The 18,450-nt window shown below is 40.9% G+C and overlaps 1 protein-coding gene across 1 annotated transcript in view; it reads left to right on the top strand.

Moving 5' to 3' along the window:
* ARID5B (AT-rich interaction domain 5B) overlaps positions 1-18,450 on the top strand; it is a 503,692-nt gene that overhangs the window by 384,925 nt on the left and 100,317 nt on the right. The window contains exons 5-6 of the mRNA XM_085608788.1: positions 8,037-8,146; positions 12,476-12,674. Of these exons, the coding sequence (XP_085464914.1) occupies positions 8,037-8,146; positions 12,476-12,674 (309 nt within the window). The remainder of the gene's footprint in view (positions 1-8,036; positions 8,147-12,475; positions 12,675-18,450) is intronic.

The raw sequence follows: 18,450 nt of genomic DNA, 5'->3' as shown, positions 1-18,450 counted from the left end.
AGTGTTGGATAGCGAAGAGAAATAAATTACTATTCACACTAAAACAGTTAATACAAAAATGAAAAATATTTTAAAATTAAAAAAATCATAAAAATAAATAAGCAATATTTTTAAAATGGAAAATCAAATATTAAATATATAAAAACAAAACATATAATATTGATAACATATAACAAAAACCTACAATTAATATATAAAATAAAATAATAAACTTTAAAATAATCATTATTTTAAACTAGAAGATATTTACAAACAAAAAAAATAATTAATAGATAAATGCAGTTATTTTATTTCCTACCCTATAACACCACACCAATACCAAAACACTTCAACATTTTTAACTACATTTTCTTCCATGGTTAACATAATTAATGATCAATTAAAAAAACTATTATTAAAGAAAAATAATAAACATCGACTACACATACTTTAACACTATAATATTCACAACACACACCTAATTTAAACTATAAAATAATAAAACACAATTAAAACTTATTTTAAATTAAAAACTATTAGTATTAACAACTAATGATAAAGTAATTAAAATGTAATTAATACTCGCCCTTTACCCATTTAAAAGTAGAAACACACACAAAAATAAACAATTACCTAAAATAAATATCAAATAATTAACATTATTTAACAACTATATATTAATTAAATACAAATTAATTCCCACCCTTTACTCCTATAAACACCACAACACACACCTAAAATTAATTACACAATTACCATAATGAATTACCAATTAATTAAAATTAACAACCAATTATTCATAAAATTAAAATAAATTACTTCCCACCCTTTATACATATAAGCACCACAACACACACCTAAAATTAATTACACAATTACCATAATTAATTAACAATTAATTAAATTTAACAACCAATTATTAATTCATAAATTCCAAATAAATTACTTCCCACCTTTCACACCTATAAACACAACACACACCTAAAATTAATTACACAATTACCATAATTAATTATTAATTAATTAAAATTAATTAACCAATTATTAATTAATTAATGATAAATCACTTTACACATTTAACACTATAACATCTCAATTAAACAAATATTAATAAATATAAAATAATCAAAAAATGTAATATCATTAAATTACTTCACACCCTATTCCCTTATAAACCAACAACCCGCTACAGAACTAAAAACGCAAAATTCAAATTAAAAAACTTTATAACTGCTAAAAATTTCACACATATATTAAAAATACAAACAATTCTTATAGATAAAAAATAACATCACATACATATAAAGTATATACTAAAATACATAACATTAATTTAAAAAACAATATTTTTAACTATATTTTTGCAAACGATACAAAACACTTCGATATTTTTTACTGGATATTCTGTCTCTGCACCGAACCACTTTCAGCGGCACCCACCAAAGGCTCCTGCACTGAATGCCTCCCTGGAAGTGACCCATTAAGTCCATCCTCCAGTTATCCCTTGAGAGGGAGAAAAGAGGGGCAGACAGCAGTCACCCAGGGGGATGCATTGCCTTACCTCTTCTGGAGGTAGACATGGATTGCCATTGTAGACACACAAAATAGTGCCACAACTGTTGCACTACCCAGATCTGTTCAGCGCCCTGAAGGCTGCCCATGAGAAGGGTCCTGAATGCTCCCACCTAGGTGGATGCATTGTAAGCTGTGGCCCAATAAAATTTTGGAGGGCCAGTGGGACAGAAAGTAGCGAGTGAACTGCTGCTAAATGTTTGCGTGATGTGTGCAGCACATACGATTAATTACTGAGGTAGTGCATTCACTGTTGAATTGTGTGGGCTTGATCGTTACCTGCAGGCTCTGAGGGTACACATTGTTGTAAATTGTTCAGTGCACTGTGTTTCTACCTTTATCCATCCTGTGGTGTTTTAGAATGCACTGAGTTATAATGTATTCTCTTGCAACCTCTAAAATGTTTAATATGTTCCCTCATCATTGTTTAATAAAGGTGGGCGAGCCACTGACGCCTCGAGCCAGAGACCTGGATCTGGCAGAGGACGAGGTCCTCTTGGACCCATGAACTGAGCTCTCATGTGCCTCCTGCCTGCTACTCACTCTCTGACTGTATGCACCAAGAATTAAAGACAAAGCATTACCCTTTCATGTAAAACAGGAGAGAGAAATAGACACCCACCTAGTGGCGAAATTTCTCAATGTGAACCACAAAACCTGGGATCAGTCCTGGTTACCCAGGCTGAACAAAGTGTTTGGTCCTAGACAAATGTTTTATTTCATCATGCCTCCTTTTTCTTCGTTATCACGTGGTAGAACACCATGAAATACGTGAGTTCAGGATCTGCGCTGAACAAAAACCTCTGTTATTTGATTTATTAACCTATAATCTTGCTCCACGTATTACAAGGTTGTAGGTCATATGTGGGTGCATGTCTCGTCAGGGGCATAGGTGCTATACAAATGTAATTACAATACAATGCCTGACCGCTTGCTTGTCTATCATTTCACCAAATGGCATTTCCGTATGAGTTGGAGGGCCTAAAGTTTTCTAAGTTAATGTTTAAAAATAGTGATACAATCTGATGTACTTAGATGAAGCGCTTCCACATGTTAAAAAAATACATTTTTTTAATTTTAGAAAGACTTCATCATATTTCAACGTGAAATTTGTTGCACAATTTACAAGTCAAGGGCAGCAAGCATCGTAATGGGCTTTTCTGGTGCTGACCCAAGCAACAGTTTTATGCACCTGCTGTGCGTAAAGGGAATTCGCATTACCTGATATTTTTCTAGGGTAGGTTACTGCTTTATACACAACACAGAGCAGAAATGGGAAGAGGAAATGCTTACTCAATGTTTCAGAGGTCTACTATCTGGAGAAAAAAAAACAATTACTGAGAAATATCGGGATCAATAAATGCACTTTACTTCCTGAAGGCAAATAAAAGAATTGTTTGGCTCTACCCTGCCCCAGAAAATCCCATAATGATGATACGTCCCCAGGCATTTTCATGGCTCAGATTGCAGGGGTATTTAGAGGCAAGTCAGACCGCTGGCTCAACTTTTTAGAGCCAATCGGACCCTTAGCTCTCCCTGCTAATTTGCTGGCTCTCCCACCCAGTACTTAATTTGAGTCGGTGGTGCAGTTATTTTTCCTGATCATGAAAGCGAGAAGGGAAAACAAACTAATGGGTAAGAAGGAGAAAGAGACGGAAACCCGTCACAAGAGGAGGATAAGAAGGAAACCGAAAAGATGAGATAAAAGGTCAGGGTGTATTTGGTAGTGGATTAAAAATGTGTGAGGTGGTTTCCAGACAACGCAGTATCGGTATTCGGCGCGCTGACGTGTAATGCACCGGCCGCGGGTTTGTAAGCGGAACTTCGGGCAGCAGCACTCGTTCTTTTACACATTCAGCACTCTTACACCTGTTTTTTATTCATTAGTAAATCTAGCGTGTGCATTCCACAAAGAGCACCCACCTGTGGGTGACCGGGGTTTGTTTTGACTCCTGCTCTATTCACAATTGTAAAGTCATTCAGAAAGAATCACTAATGTTCTGCTGCTTCCGTCAACTGTTATATCAGTCACAGCTCCCGCTTTCCGCTTTGATTTTCCACTGTGATATCTTTAGCAGGTTGTATTTGGCCTGATTCATAGTGCTCCGTACCAAGCACAGACAGTGTGAGCCGGAGGTCTGAATCAGCGGAGTCACACAGCAGAGGGCTCGCGGACCGCACCAACTGGCAGCTCCTCGGCCACGCGAGCCGCTGCTCTCTGTTTACGTGTGTAATGAGCTGTAGCCAGGGGGAGGGGCGGGAGCCGCGCGCACACGCAGCAGATTCCCGGCAGCGCCTCGGTGCGTGTAGGACTCACATCCACACCGAGGCGAGACTTCCGAAAGCGGAGCGGGCAGTCACATGCCGCGGAGCCCCGGCGAGAAGCGACTCAGATGAGGCGCGCCCATCTCTGAGGGAATGGGTAAATAATTGTTCTTTAGATTTTACTAGAACAAGTTTTCTGGTGTTTAATGGATGCTCCGGCGATCATTGTGGCAAAAACTTTAAGCACAGCAGTTTAGAATTGTGATAAGGTTTTGATACTCCACTTTCTTGAAAGTGGTCGACTTTGAGTACGTTTTGAAGGGAGTGTTTTTAAAATGTGTTTTGTCTAGAAACAATAATCGGAACCTGCACTCTAAGAAATGTATGGAGCAAGTTATTGTGAACGTGTATTTCTGGACGGATGGCGGTGTGAGTGAGCCCTGTCGTACTCTAGTATGTCAGAGAATGTACAGACAGTGGGACTTTCCTATTTACTGTTACTGCGGATGGATGGGTGGTGTGTGCCCCGAGTGTTTCGGAAGCGTGTCCCGCACAGTACCCCTTGGCAGTGATGATGCCAGCCTCGGTGCTGAGAGAGGTGTGTGTACAGCGTTTTCCCAGCTTTCGGACCGGACCCTTCTGGTTGACGAGTCGAGAACCCTGTCTTTAGGACTCACTGCCTGTGGCTCGGGGGCTGCTTCAAATGGGCCGGTACTGTCCGGCACGGAGTACCGGTACTGCCCTGTACGGAGTACCGGCACTTTTTTTTCATTTTGAGAGGAGAGTACCGGCACTGTTCAAGACCGTCGTAATACTTTTAATTGGAGAGTACCGGCACTTCTCAGAGACAAGCAGGTACTCGGCTTCCATTTCAAGCACCGGGGGCTTCATACAATAGGGCTGTTGCTTCGCTTACTCTTTTCCCTCCTGTTTGTTAGTGTTTGAACTGTTGGCAGGAAAAGTTTAACAATCTGGGAAAGATTTCAAAGTGAGTAGATTGACGAGTTATTGTTTGCGCTGGCCAGTCAGTGGCTGACTCGACGGCTCTCATGAGCTGCAAGGAGTGAACTATTCCCACTACATGCAGGGGTTTGAGCAACAAAAGAGGATGTGCTTGTAAGACAGAAAACAAATGCACATTGAACGAGAAATCCCCGTTGTTGCCGACTATCTGCAGCGCATAGATTTGCAGTGCTTTAAAATGCTTACTTGGCACTCACGCTGTGAAACAAACAGCACGTCAATGGAACAAGGTCAGGATGACATTGCATTACCCTGCTCTTTGGGGGACAAAAATAGAAAGCCGGCGTGGGCTGGGAAGGTCTTTTGTCAACGTGCTGCATTATTAGCCCCTTATACCGCAGGCATGCAGAGAATGTGTTTCCAGCATGTGGAAAGGTGCATGTAAGCCAGCTGCCCCCTGTGCATCCATTTCTGCTTCTCCTGTCCCAGAAGGTGCCAGTGAGTTGTAAGGGGATGGACTGCAATTTCACCTTCACAACAAACACGCTGCTAACATTATAGAGTCTAATCTCGTACCGATGGCATTTAAATGGCACATTTAAGCTGCCACTGTCATTTATGCTATTAGTAACTTGGCCTCCACCTCACCATTCATAATACTATTTCCTGGAGCGGTTCCTGCCTCCCTCCAGCCAATGAGATGACAGGCCCTCAGAATGTCATTCACCGAACTGCATGCTGCATTGTGGCAGGACTTTTCATACAGTGATCGGGTCATAAATATGGTTTTCAGGCACTCCATATGTTTTAAATGTTAAAAAAGGAGGTAACACCTGCATAACTTATTCATGAGTTTGTGGATAACGCTTCCATGCTTTGAGTACAGTCGAAGCTAAAAGAGAAAGTAGAAGTGCGAATTAAAACTTTAAATGTGTTTCCAAGTTTGTAATTTAATGTACTCATGGGTACACTCCACACCTGAATTTCAATTGGGTATGCTAAAAACAGCAGTAGGCAGTGGTGTGTCTGTGGGGTGGCCAGGGATGTGCAATGGAAATATACTTGACAGCAGAAAGCAGTGACTTATGTGGTTCTCTCAGAGGTTTGTGAATGGATTTGCAACTGACTTGAATGGTGAATTATAGTAAGATACCCCTGTCAGTCTAGTTTTAATAAGTCTTAAATAATAGTTTTTCAGACATTGTTAGTGAAGTGGAACAGCTTTAGAAATGCTGCATTTTCTGAACTAAATCACATGTGTAATGCATTTATAGTGAATTGATTGTGAACTGACGTAAGGTTGTAAATTACACACATGTGTAAACCTAAATTATGCTTTGCATACCTTCCCCTTACATTTAACTGGACATTTGTACAGGTAAATTGCACAATGTGTACATAAGCTTGAACTACAGTGAAATAGTTGTGAACTGACTGAAGGTTGTAAATGACACTCACGTGTAAACATAAACTATGCTTTGCATACCATCCTCTTACATTTAACCAGACATTTGTGTAGGTATGTTGCACAATGTGTACGTACGCTTGAGCCATAGTGAAATGGTTGTGAACTGACTGAAGGTTGTAAATTACACACGTGTAAACATAAATTACGCTTTCTTCTTCCAGTAAAGTCAGACATTTGTGCAAATACATTGTACAATGTATACATATACTTGAATCACAATGAATTGTTTGTGAAGTGATTGAAGGTTGTATATTACACACATGTAAACTTAAATTACGCTTTGAATACCTTCCTCGTACGTATAACCAGACATGTATGCAGGTAAGTTGCTCAATGTGTGCATAAGCTTGAACCATAGTGAAATGGTTATGATCTGACAGGAGGTTGTTAGTTAGACACACGTGTAAACATGTACAAAACACAAAACTACTTCAGGGTATCAAAGTCACTGCTGTACAATTGCAATTCAGACTTTCTTGAGCAGAAGGTCCTGAAAAGATACTTGAGAGGTTGTCTCAGTCTTAACTTATCAAGGCATGCTGCATCCTTTGGCGATCTTTCACACTGGAGTAGGAACAATGCCACTCCAGCAGACTCATCCGAGGCAAGCTAATCTTAACCCTAGGAGTTCTTAGAAATCTATTGTCAGGACAACACCTTGGGCCCTGTTAGTTTGGCAAGAAATAGCTTTAAAAATACCTAGGGGTATACTTGGAAACTTACTTTACAAGTGACTCGCTGTTCACCATACGACCTTTAGTTTATTGTTTTTTAACCATACCAGTGTGAGAGGTCGCCAAGTGATAAAGCATGCCTTGATAAGTTAAGGTCAGACGACCTCTCAAAAATCTTTTGATAACCCTCTGCTCAAGAAAGTCTGAACTGTGATTGTTCAGCTGTGACTACATTACCCTCAAGTAGTTTTATGTTGCATATTCTTTTATAGTGGGATATTCTTGAAGTTGAACCTCCTAGGGGAAGACACGTGTAAACATAAACTAAGATTTTCATGCCTTACTCTTACATTTACCCAGACATTTATGCCTAGTTTGTAAAGCACTTTTTTGGACCAGGACCTAAATACCTTACGAAGAAATTAGAATGGTATACCCCGGCACGACAGTTAAGATCCAGTGGCTAAAAGCTCCTTCAAACGCTGAGAATTAAAAAAGTTAAGATGGGTTGCCGAGCCTTTTCCCATCTGGCTCCCAAATACTGGAATGCGTTGCCATTAGATCTGCGATCATGTCCCACCTTGATTATTTTTAAGAAACACTTAAAAACTTGGCTATTTAACTGAAATTCTCTGCTTTTAGACGCCTGCCTCCCATGCGCCGAGAGATCCCCTTGGGGATGATTTGTGCGCCATATAAATAATAATAATAATAATTTGTGAAAGGTACGTTCCACCATGTGCACAAACGCTTGAGTGTCATGTGTATAAAAGCTTGAGTGTCAGTGCATTGGTTGTGAGCTGACTGGAGGTTGTTAGTTACCCACATTTGTAAACATAAACTAAGCTTTGCATTCCTTACTCTTACATTTTCCCAGACATGTGTGCATAGGATTGGCCCCAGCACCATTACATCGAGAATAAACATGCTCTGTCTCCACAGCTTTAGCATTGCAATCCTATGTATAGGCACTCATAGTTGGAACTGGATAGTGGTATTAGCAAAACAGTCACAGAGCTAATTTTGTATTTCTTTCTTGTGCTTTCGCTGAGCTTGGCTGCATTTACTAGGTGAAAGTGTGTGCTTGCATTAAAATTGCACCCTCTTTGTTTCAGCCCCAAATCTTAAAGGCCGGCCTTGCAAGAAGAAACCCTTTTCACAGAGGAGAGATTCATTTAATGGAGTGAAAGATTCCAGTAATTGTGATGCCAAAGCTGTTGCCAAGGTAAAAAAAACTCCCTCACGAGATCCCTTTTTGTGTTCAGGTGAAGTGTTGTCCCCAGTAGTTCCAGGAATGGCCTGGGCCTCTGAATAGGACGTTCTAGGTTTTCCACCGCATTCAGCTTTTCGCTTTGCTGCTTCTCCGGGACAAAGAGAAAAGATGCCGCTTGTTTATAAGTAGGGCAGCGCTCGAGCCCTGACGTCACCGAGTGTTCGATTTCACTCTCTGTAACACAGTGACACGCTGGAATGAGCCACCGAGAGCAAAATAAACACGATGGGCCCGTCGCTATTAAACACACGTTCGCAAGTCTGTAAGGTCAGCCAGACGCTCCAGTGAGTCATTCTCGCAATGAGTAATTCAGACTCGGGGAAGGATTTTTAATCGACATCGGCGATCGCACTTTGTCGGGGTCATCTGGATGTTTGTTCTGTTTAAGGAGTAACTTAAAATGATAGTTCTTAATGGAGAGCAGTTATTCTCTGACGGAGCAGCTAGATATCAGACTAGGGCATCTGTATCTATGGTTAGGAGCCAGTTAGTTGTCAAACAAGTTCTTAGAAATATTTTACTCGAGTTTTTTCCATGATGACATGGATATATTTTCTGCCTACGTCACAGTTTTTATACGGCGTGCTTCACCCGCAGGGCTTGGGTTTCAAGGAGCTTCAAAAGATAAGCAAAATGCAGCATAGAATCTTTTAAAAGAAACCTGACTGTATTTGCAGTATTTTATAGACGTGGACACTCCAGTAAAATGTCACGTTTTAACCACAACCTTTGAAACACTTCCATGAAAAAATACAAAAAAATTTCAGTGTGGGTGTTTGTAATCTTATTATCACTTGTACCGCTGCTTGCCCTTGGATCGCCGGTAAGTTAACCCACCATGTTGGAATACTTTTGTATGGAATAAACCTGCAGCAAATTTTTCCCACCAAAATGGTGTTGCGTGATTATTTATTCCAATTGGATGCTGGGTTCTGCAAAGGTGGGGAGGGTTGCCTATATAGGCACTATGGGCCCCATTATGATGGTGGGTGGATCGCCACCGCCCGGCCAACTGTGGCGATCCGCCCATCACAACCACATTTACCCCCCGCCATATTAGCATGGCGGGGGTACCGCGGTGGACGGAAAGACCGTCCGCCGCTTTTCCGCCGTCACGATTGCCGACCGGGCTGAACTCGGGCACAATATGGTGACGGAGCCTGGAAGGCACCGCCATCCATATTATGATGTCCTGTTTACAAGGCTTTTCCATGGCGGCGATGCCACCTTGGAAATGCCGGCAGAAATTGCTTTGGGGCCCGTTGCGGGCTCCCGGGGGGCTGGGGGGAGAGTGGGGGCTGCACTTGGGGGTACCACCCCCTACATTGTCATGCACAAGTTGGCAGGTACCGCGCAGTGCCTGCCACGTTATGCATGGCAAAGTGCAACATGCCATTTTGGGATTGCGGCGGGTGCTGCTGCAATGTTAGGTATACAGGATGCGACCGCCAGGGTGGCGGTCGCATCCTAATCAGTGGTGCAGGACCGCCGCACCGCTGACAGTCGGTCCCAGCACCGCTAGCCATCTTAATGGGGCCCTATGTCTGAAGCGTTTGCAGGGCCCACCACAGCAACGCGTGTGAAGCTCCTCTGCTATCTCATCCAAAGAAAGCCTCATCATTAGGAAAACATGTTCACAGCGGAAAGAGAAAGCACAGTATATTTTGTGCCCCTTAAAGTGGTCACATTAGCTTTATCATGACTGAACAGGCAAGGCCTGCTTGTTTATCCTGTAAATATGTTTTGTAACGGCACCACGGAGCCCGAGAGAGAACGGGGCTTTGGGCCACAAGCCCAGTTGGCCCTCCCTTTGCTATAGGCATGTGTTTTTTCGGGGTGAGCCAGACCATGGTTCCGGGATTTCAATTACAGGCGAGATCCGAGTCACCCTGTATTTATATTGTATTGTTATGGCATTTTGGCCCATGCATACTTGGATGGTGGTAGCATGTTCAGCGCTGTCCTGCCTTATGCCTAGGTTTGCACTATGCAAATACTACACATATATTCAGTAAACTCTGGGTCTTTCATTTTGATGTCTCAGAGATCTCTCTTAAAAATTGTGTTCTTTTTACTATTGTCGTTCCGTCATGATCAGTGCTTAATTTGTTTTAAAAAAAAAAAGTAAGTCCCCCTGCCCTTCTCAGGAGGCCATTGCAGCCCGCACCACTCTTTGCCCCTGCCAGCACTGACAATTAAGTCCCAGTGTCGAGCACCAGAAACCACTGGCTCAAGTTAAGCACTACCATAGCCTGAACGAAAACTCTTCTCATGATCTCATTCCAGACATACACTATTGCTTTCATATCCAAATGATACTGTTTCTAGAATATAATTGTAACCCCAACTGTAGACTGTTTATGATCAATGAAGGCTGCTATAATTGCAAACGATTAAATATATTGTAAGACAGTCCGTATTAAAAATGAACTATACCCAAACCCATAATGTATGTTTCATGCTCAGTGTTTGAGTGAGAGAGACTTAAAGTAAGGGCATTTTTTATGTTAACCAGCATTGGCAAAGCCAATAGCTCTGGAAATGCACTAATGCTTGTAGTGCTAGCACATCTCGTGTGAGGTAGCCAGCAGTAATGAATCGAGAGAGCTACAGTTGTAAAATAGTCCATCATGTATTTCATTACAAGCTCTCAAGTGTAGGTGGAAGGATACTCCCAAACCTCCACTAGCATTAGGTAAAGAGATTGATACTTCCCTAGACTGAGCCAAGATGTGATGGATGGTGGCTGAACCCAATGGCTAAAAGAGGCTGGTCAAAAATAAAACAGTCATTGAATGGGGTGGATTCTAATATCTCTCTCTCGCTCTCGCTCTCGCTCTCGCTCTCGCTCTCTCTCTCTCGCTCTTTCTCTCGCTCTGATTCAAAGCCCATTCACTGTAAATTGTAAGCAATAGGTCTGTGAGACAGCTGGGCTGTCAATACAGAGACCAAAAAACAGAGGGAGATATTGAGGTTGAGGGGCGGTTCCGTATCAAGGTTGAAGAGATTACAAGATAATGAAATGGTACAAATTGAGCAGCTGGAGCATCAGCTTCCTGGAAGAGTTGGGCGTTGTTTATTTGGCCACAGCCTGCATGTTAAGTACACCCTAGACCTATCATTAGATCAGTCACGAGGAGATTAAACTGCACATCTCTTGATGCATGGCATCAGTTTTTGCACCAGTTTCACTGAATATTCACTTCTTGGTCAGTCCATATGTGCTGCCAGTTAGTCCAGGTTTACCCAAAGCTGGACAAATTAAAATTATGGAGGAAATCAAGAGTTTTCAAACTCTCAAACTGTTCATGATGCAAGGTTATTGCGATTCTTGCCCCGCAACTGCTTTCCCATGTTCACAGGTAACAAAGAAAACCAATACACCATGCACTATTGAGAAAACCTATTTAGACGTTGAACTACCTCGAATCACATCAGATTTAAAAGGCTTGGTTCATAGACCCCACTAAATCCCTCAGATATCCAATCGATTTGATGAGTCCCACACACCATAAGAAGATTTGGCCCAGGAGTTGAGAAAATGTTTGCAGTGTTAACCAACACGCCGTACTTGTAGACTGATGAGGATAGAGTGACTTCCTTCAAAAAATAGGCACAATATGTCTGGCTGGGAATCGCACGTCCTGTCGTCAGAAACATGACTTAGATCAGCAAATGACTTGAGCTCTTTAAAATGTTAGCATCTCCTTTCCAAGTAATAAAGTCAAATAATTGGTATGTGTTCTGCTTTAGATTGTTTTCTGGTCTTGGTTTTGTGGAGTAATGTTGGCTGTGAGAACTCTACAGCATGCCAACTGATTTTAAAGAGATGACTTCAATGGAATGATATTTAATGGCTCAAAGTTAGAATACGGACATTTTTCCAACCGTATTGAAACATCACAGACTTCAAGCACTGAAAAACATAAAAGCTTAACCGTTATATTTCTTTTTACTTCTTTGTAGAATAAATATATTTTGTTTTACCCTACTCTGCCCCCGTGGCTTGGTTCTACTTGTTCAAAGCTAAATAAAAGACAAACTAATCATTTTCAGCACACAATAAATGTTAAACATACACATTACTCAATAGTATTCCATGGTAATGTTTCCAGAGTAGACCCAACCACAGTTTCTTTTGGTTTGTATCCTGCTACATGATGTATAATTTGAAAATTGAGTTTGAGCACCAGTGTTATGCTGTTTATGCATGTGCATGTGGAAATTATTATAGACTTTGCTACCTTGGTTTAGTCCAATAATAATAGTTTGTTCTTCTAGGTAAAGTGTGAGGACAAATCAGCGTTGCTTAAACCTAAGAGTAACAACAATAATTGCAAGAAACCGACTGAAGAAAGTCTGACGGTGTCCATTGGAGAATGCAAGGCAGAGGAGCAGAATTTTCTTGTGGCACTATATAAATACATGAAAGAAAGAAAAACGCCAATAGAACGAATACCGTATTTAGGTTTCAAGCAAAGTAAGTATATGATGTTATGCTTATTTTTGTTAACCGTAGCTCAAATACTCAACTAAAGCAGTAATGACCAGAGACAGTTTTTAAAGTATGAATACATTTCACATAGTGCATTTTGTAGTTGTGTGTGTATAGCTGGTTTTTTCTACCACTGTAGCTTATCTTTAATGTGTGGATGGATGGATGAATAATTGTTGTGACAGTGGCTCTCTAATGAAATAATTGGAGGCCATATCCTGTGCCCATTAAAAACATTGTTAAGGGTGAAAGACAATAACTGAAAGAAAATTAATTACAGGGACAGTATCGTTGGCTACTAAGATTAAAAAGGAACATGTTATCAGAAAAATAAACTTTCACTTAAAAGAAAATCCAGTTAAAGGGATATTATAGTTACATTCTAAAACCTAAAAATCATTGAAATTCCCCAGTTACGTTAAGGGGCAGGCAGAATTTTTTATTCCACTTGGGGAATTGGAGTGATTTAGTAATTCCTTGTTACTTTTGTAAGGCGGAATTACTAATAACTTCCCCCACTCTGATTGCGCAATTAATCTGCAGTGTTTGTTTTTTAAACAGGGCTGGAAGAGGGAGCAGAACCTCTAAATTTAAATGCCACTGCAGATTAAACCTTAATCTGCAGTCATTTTCAAACATAGAGGGATAGCTCCCTCTTATGGCCCTGTTTAAAAACCACTGACTGCACCGCTGTGCATACCCAATGGCGCACTTTCATACTCGGAGTATATAAGGTGTGTATACTCTGAGTATGCAAGGGCGCCAAGTGGTATGCATCGCAATGCATATGCTTTGATGCCTTCAAATAATCTGCAGTAATCACTGCAGAGTATGGATGGGCATCAAGGAGTAAGTACTATAGTGCATACCCCTAGGCACTATTACATACTCTGCATGGATTACTACAGAGTATGTAAGGGCGCCAAGGGGCATGCACAGCAGGGCCAAATACCATATGCACTTACAGTGCATATATTTCTGCGCCCTTACATACTTTGCAGTAATCACTGCAGAGTGTGTAAGGGCTCCAAGGGATATGCACTGTAAGTGCATTTTGTATGTGGCAGAGCTATGTTTTAGTTCAAAAGGCATCTTCGAATTAATTTTTGGACTAGAGGATGCATTTTGCGTTAAGAAAAATAGTTCCAAATGCCTTCTCTGCCCTGTAGTGGAATTCCGTGGAATCTTGTGGAATTTTAATATACCTCAGTGGAATTCCGTGAAATCAAATTACAACCACCCCTAGCTATGTTGAGTTTTGCAAACGTGATGCAATCAAAATGTAATGCTTGTATCCTCACGTTTCATGAATAACATCCATAATAACACATGTAATGACATCATTAGTAAGATGATGACGCTAATAAAATCACTGATGGTAGACTCACAAATTACAGTAGATTAAGAGGAAAAACTGAAGTACACATGACAGCCAACATGTCCTTACACACATTTCAATGTAAACAGTGGTTGTGGTTCGACTGCACACTAACAAAATTTACACTTTGATATTATGAGGAAATAAAAAAAAACTAAAATTTCACAGACAGAGAGCGAACAAATGTCATTTTAATGTGCTTCAACAGATTACCCCATGATTTTTTGCAGAGAACCAAGGCTTCTGTTAAACATATTATTGCCTAAATGACATGGAAACGAATGGTTACATTTCATTTGACAGCAAATAGGTGAAGTCGGAGATAGTGCATGGAGACTAAAGGCTGTAATACTACAGTCAGCAACAAAGACTCCTACAGCCATGGCCACACTCTGACGTGACAGTTCCACAGACTTTAATTCGATTGTAGATGTACAACAAATTGTCAATAGACAATGGATCACTTGTAGCTGTGTAACCAGGGTCTGGTATTCTTCCCGTCTTTAAAAAAAAAAAAAAAACTCCTTCACGTACAAAGGTAGTCGGTGGTATATCTTGGTTGTTCCCCTTATTAAAAACGTGACAGCATCATTGGGTTTCTTTTGGTATGCTGTCCTCCACCTGGAGGTAGACTCACTGGTAATACAGTAGTGATCAGTGATAAGTGGTGCTTTCATGATGTTTGGGTTGAATTATTGGACTGAATGATGACTGAATTTATGATGCACATTCATAGTTAAGTTTTTATGTGCTTTTCTCCTGACCTACATCCATACTTCTCTCAGAATGAACTCTTGTTTATAGGCTGTATATTGTTTTAGTTAAGATACTTGAGTGATTTGAATAGATATTTGAAAAAATGGTACACAAGTTTATTGTTTAGTTAACAAAAACCTTAACAATTTTCACATAAAAGCATAATACAGCAGAATTCATAATTAAAAGAGAAAAGAGCATATCCTAAAATCATTAATTCCTTGTGCCAAGGTAGTCGGAGCAATGTGCAATGGTTGTTATCAAAAGCTAAAAAGACAAAGTCTCGATATAGAGATCGGGCATAAAATATCCATCTCAAGTTAAATGGATGGATAAGATTTCAGCCGATTAACTAAATGAACATGAATAGATATTGTAATATTGTTTGCTTTTGTATTTCTATCTTTTAAGTATTTTATCTGGGTGTTAATTTAGGTGCACTCTTTTTAATTCATAGTTTTGTAGCTCCCTTAGGTTGATTTAGGTATTAATTATTGATTATTGTTACTTGTATTATATTAACATTTGATGATATTTTGTGCATACATTCAATTATGATCAAACAAAAATGTGTCTAAAGTCATGTCTGGTGCAAGGGGGATAACAGTCTTTGTAATGTTACAAGTAGAAAGGTTTGTTCAGAGAAGCTTCATGTATTTAATTTTTTTCCAAAATCTGAAACCCTCTGCAGTAGATGATGCAGATTTTCAGTTTTCCAGTCTCTTCAATGCATGTCAATAACCATGAAATACTTTAAACATGTTTTACAAAGTTCCAAATAATTAAGTATTGCAATTAAATATATCACCAAAATGGGCATATACTTGCATGTACCCTTAGCTTGGTAACTCGTAAGAAAATGCACTTTTCTTGTTATGAGCCCCAATATAGGCCTAGGTAGATGCACAACCTTTTACTTACATTTGTCCTCTGGCGCTGACCTTTTACCTAGTTATGTGCTGAATAAATGCTATGTGGTTTTCTTTGAAAACTAGCCTAATTTAATATGCATGAGGTATCTTAGTATCACAGCAGGATTACCATCTCCTGTATAATAACTCTGTACAAAAGTCACCACTATCATCATCCTTGAACGACAGGTCCACAGTACCATTCTGTGTAGATCCCTTGAGGGTATCTTTTAAGCATATAAGCACCACATCTTCGCTGGGCAAACCAGAGGAGAAGCTTCAATGCCGACACGAGAAGCTGAAGTCCTTGTACGCAGAAACTCCAGCCCGCAGTGGTCTGACATCCCTTGTGGGGTGTCCAACTCGAGGCCAAGACAGTGTCCTTCGTTCTTTCCCATCAGTTTATGAGGTTGGCTCTTTCCTTGGGAAATTCTTGGCTTCACACCTACATATATGCTAGGTTCACTTGGGTACACTTAGCTAGGGTACGCATCTTAGGAATACGCTTGATTTATTGCTATGTATCTATGTGCCTGCATTTATTTACTGTTTTAGCACCGTGGTAAAATTCTACCTTTTATTTACTCTGTCGGTGCTTGCAATCGTATATATCTGTTTCTGTCTAATGGTTGTCACAGCACAGGTCTTTTATACTAGAAGGACGCTGGTTCAATAAATAAATATTGAAAACTTCCCCATCGGGGGGGGCGTGGTCTGGCCACGCAGGAAGATGGCCGCCTGACGAGTGAGCTCCGTCACGGGATGGACCCTTAACGGATATTTCCTACCTCACAGCGGCTTTGGAGTCTTCTTCTTGTGCCCTGCGACAGCCGGAAGGTGGTGGGCACGATTTGGGCGAGTTTTCGACGATGTGACGGCGAAGCTTCCCTGGTGTTGACTGCCTCGATGACAGGGTTGTGTGGAGCTGCGTGTCTGGCGGGGCCTGTCTGACGTATCTACTCAGGCTGCCTCTTCTTCCTCCTCAAGCCGCGCCTCTGTTGCGAAGAACGCCTGCCCCCATGAAGCTGCGCCTCTGTTGCTGCTGAAAAGCGCTTGCTTCCTTATGGAGCCGCGCCTTCGTTGCTGACGACGGGCGCCCGCCTCCTCATGAGGCCGCGCCTTCGCTGCTCCTGACAAGAATCTATCTCCTCATGAAACCGCGCCTTTCTCAAATTGCCTGCTGTAATGTTTCTTTTCAGGAATGTCGCCTGACAGGAGTCAGCATTTTTGACGTGTCGACGTTCAGCTACTGGTAGGATTACTTCCTTCTATAATCCCGTTGTGGCACTTATATCGCTCATCTCATCCAGTCAATGATCAGGTCAGCAATTAATTTGCGACTCATCACGCTAAACTGTTCTTCCAAGCTGAACTTCTTTGCTACAGTCACAGTTTCGCGCCTTTTGACTTTGGTTACAGCCGACGCTTCATGGCCTCTTTTAGCGTAGTCTATATGCCTTGTACAAGAGTGTGCTTTTTTCCAAATGCCATTATAGTGCTCAGGTCAACTCCTTCAGTTAGGCTGTGCTTTTTCTGCTTTGACTATGATTACCTTGCATTCTACAGCCTTGTTCATCTTGCTGTGCATGTAGCTGTGCTTACTATTATTATCATAATCGCGCACATGATGTTTCATTTTATCTTACCTCTATTTACATGCCTTTGAATATAGCGGCAGTTGTTATCATATTAACAAGTGTAAGTAGTGGGGGTCATTAAGCAATGATGTACATTTTACTGTTTAGAAATGCATTATAAGTTTCTTTTAGCTTATTAATGTCATACATATACAGTCACTAAGTGTTTCTTTTGCATGTCTTGGTATTCTTCTGCAACCACATATAAGCATTCCTCAACAGCAAGACGGCTTTACGTACTTTCAAAGTTTTTATCAAGCATTCTCCTCAAATGTCTGCCTCTAAGCAAGGAAACAAGGCTTCTAAACCACCTCTTTTTGCAGAAGCCCTCAAGCAGTCCACCAATATGCCAACAAAAGGCAATGCCTCCTCTCCTTCCGCTTCACCTCAGGCTTCGGCCTCTAATGGTGGGCAGGTGTCGGCGGCAGCTTTGCAACGTATCCTGCACGAAATTTCCGAGGTTAGTCGCCGATTAGATGACATGCACCTTACAATTACATCACTAGCTGAGGAGACTAAATCAATTAAGACAGAAATTACCAACTTTCATACGAAGTTTGAATCCCTTGATTCTAGAGTTCTGGCAGTGGAGAATCGATTGGAATCTCTTCCAAATCAAGACCGGGACCTTTTACTCTTCCATAGTAAACTCATTGATTTGGAAGACAGAAGTAGGAGAGACAACATCCGTTTTTTTGGCTTTCCAGAGCGCATTGAAGGGCAGAGTTCCAGTGCATTTTTGTGTCGTATACTCCCAAAGCTAACTGGTATTCCTTTCAATCCACCTCTGGAGATACAACGGGCTCATAGAATTGGTCCTCCACGTGATGATCCTGCCGCACGCCCACGACCGATTATTGCCTGTCTTCTTCGTCATGAACAAACAAGACAAATATTATCCGCGGCTCGACTTCAAGGCTCCTTTTCTTTTGAAGGTCATCGCATTTTTATGGCAGCTGATTTCTCCAAGGAAACTAACGAGCGGCGGAAAGCCTTTCTCTCCATGCGACCTCAACTACGTCAATTAGGTATCAAATATGGCCTATTTGACCCAGCACGCTTTCGCGTTACCAAAGATG

Source organism: Triturus cristatus, chromosome 1_2 (assembly GCF_964204655.1).
Source record: "Triturus cristatus chromosome 1_2, aTriCri1.1, whole genome shotgun sequence".
In the NCBI taxonomy this organism is placed as follows: Eukaryota; Metazoa; Chordata; class Amphibia; order Caudata; family Salamandridae; genus Triturus; species Triturus cristatus.
Note: the sequence above shows the minus strand (reverse complement) of the source record. Positions and strands in the feature narration are given on the sequence as shown.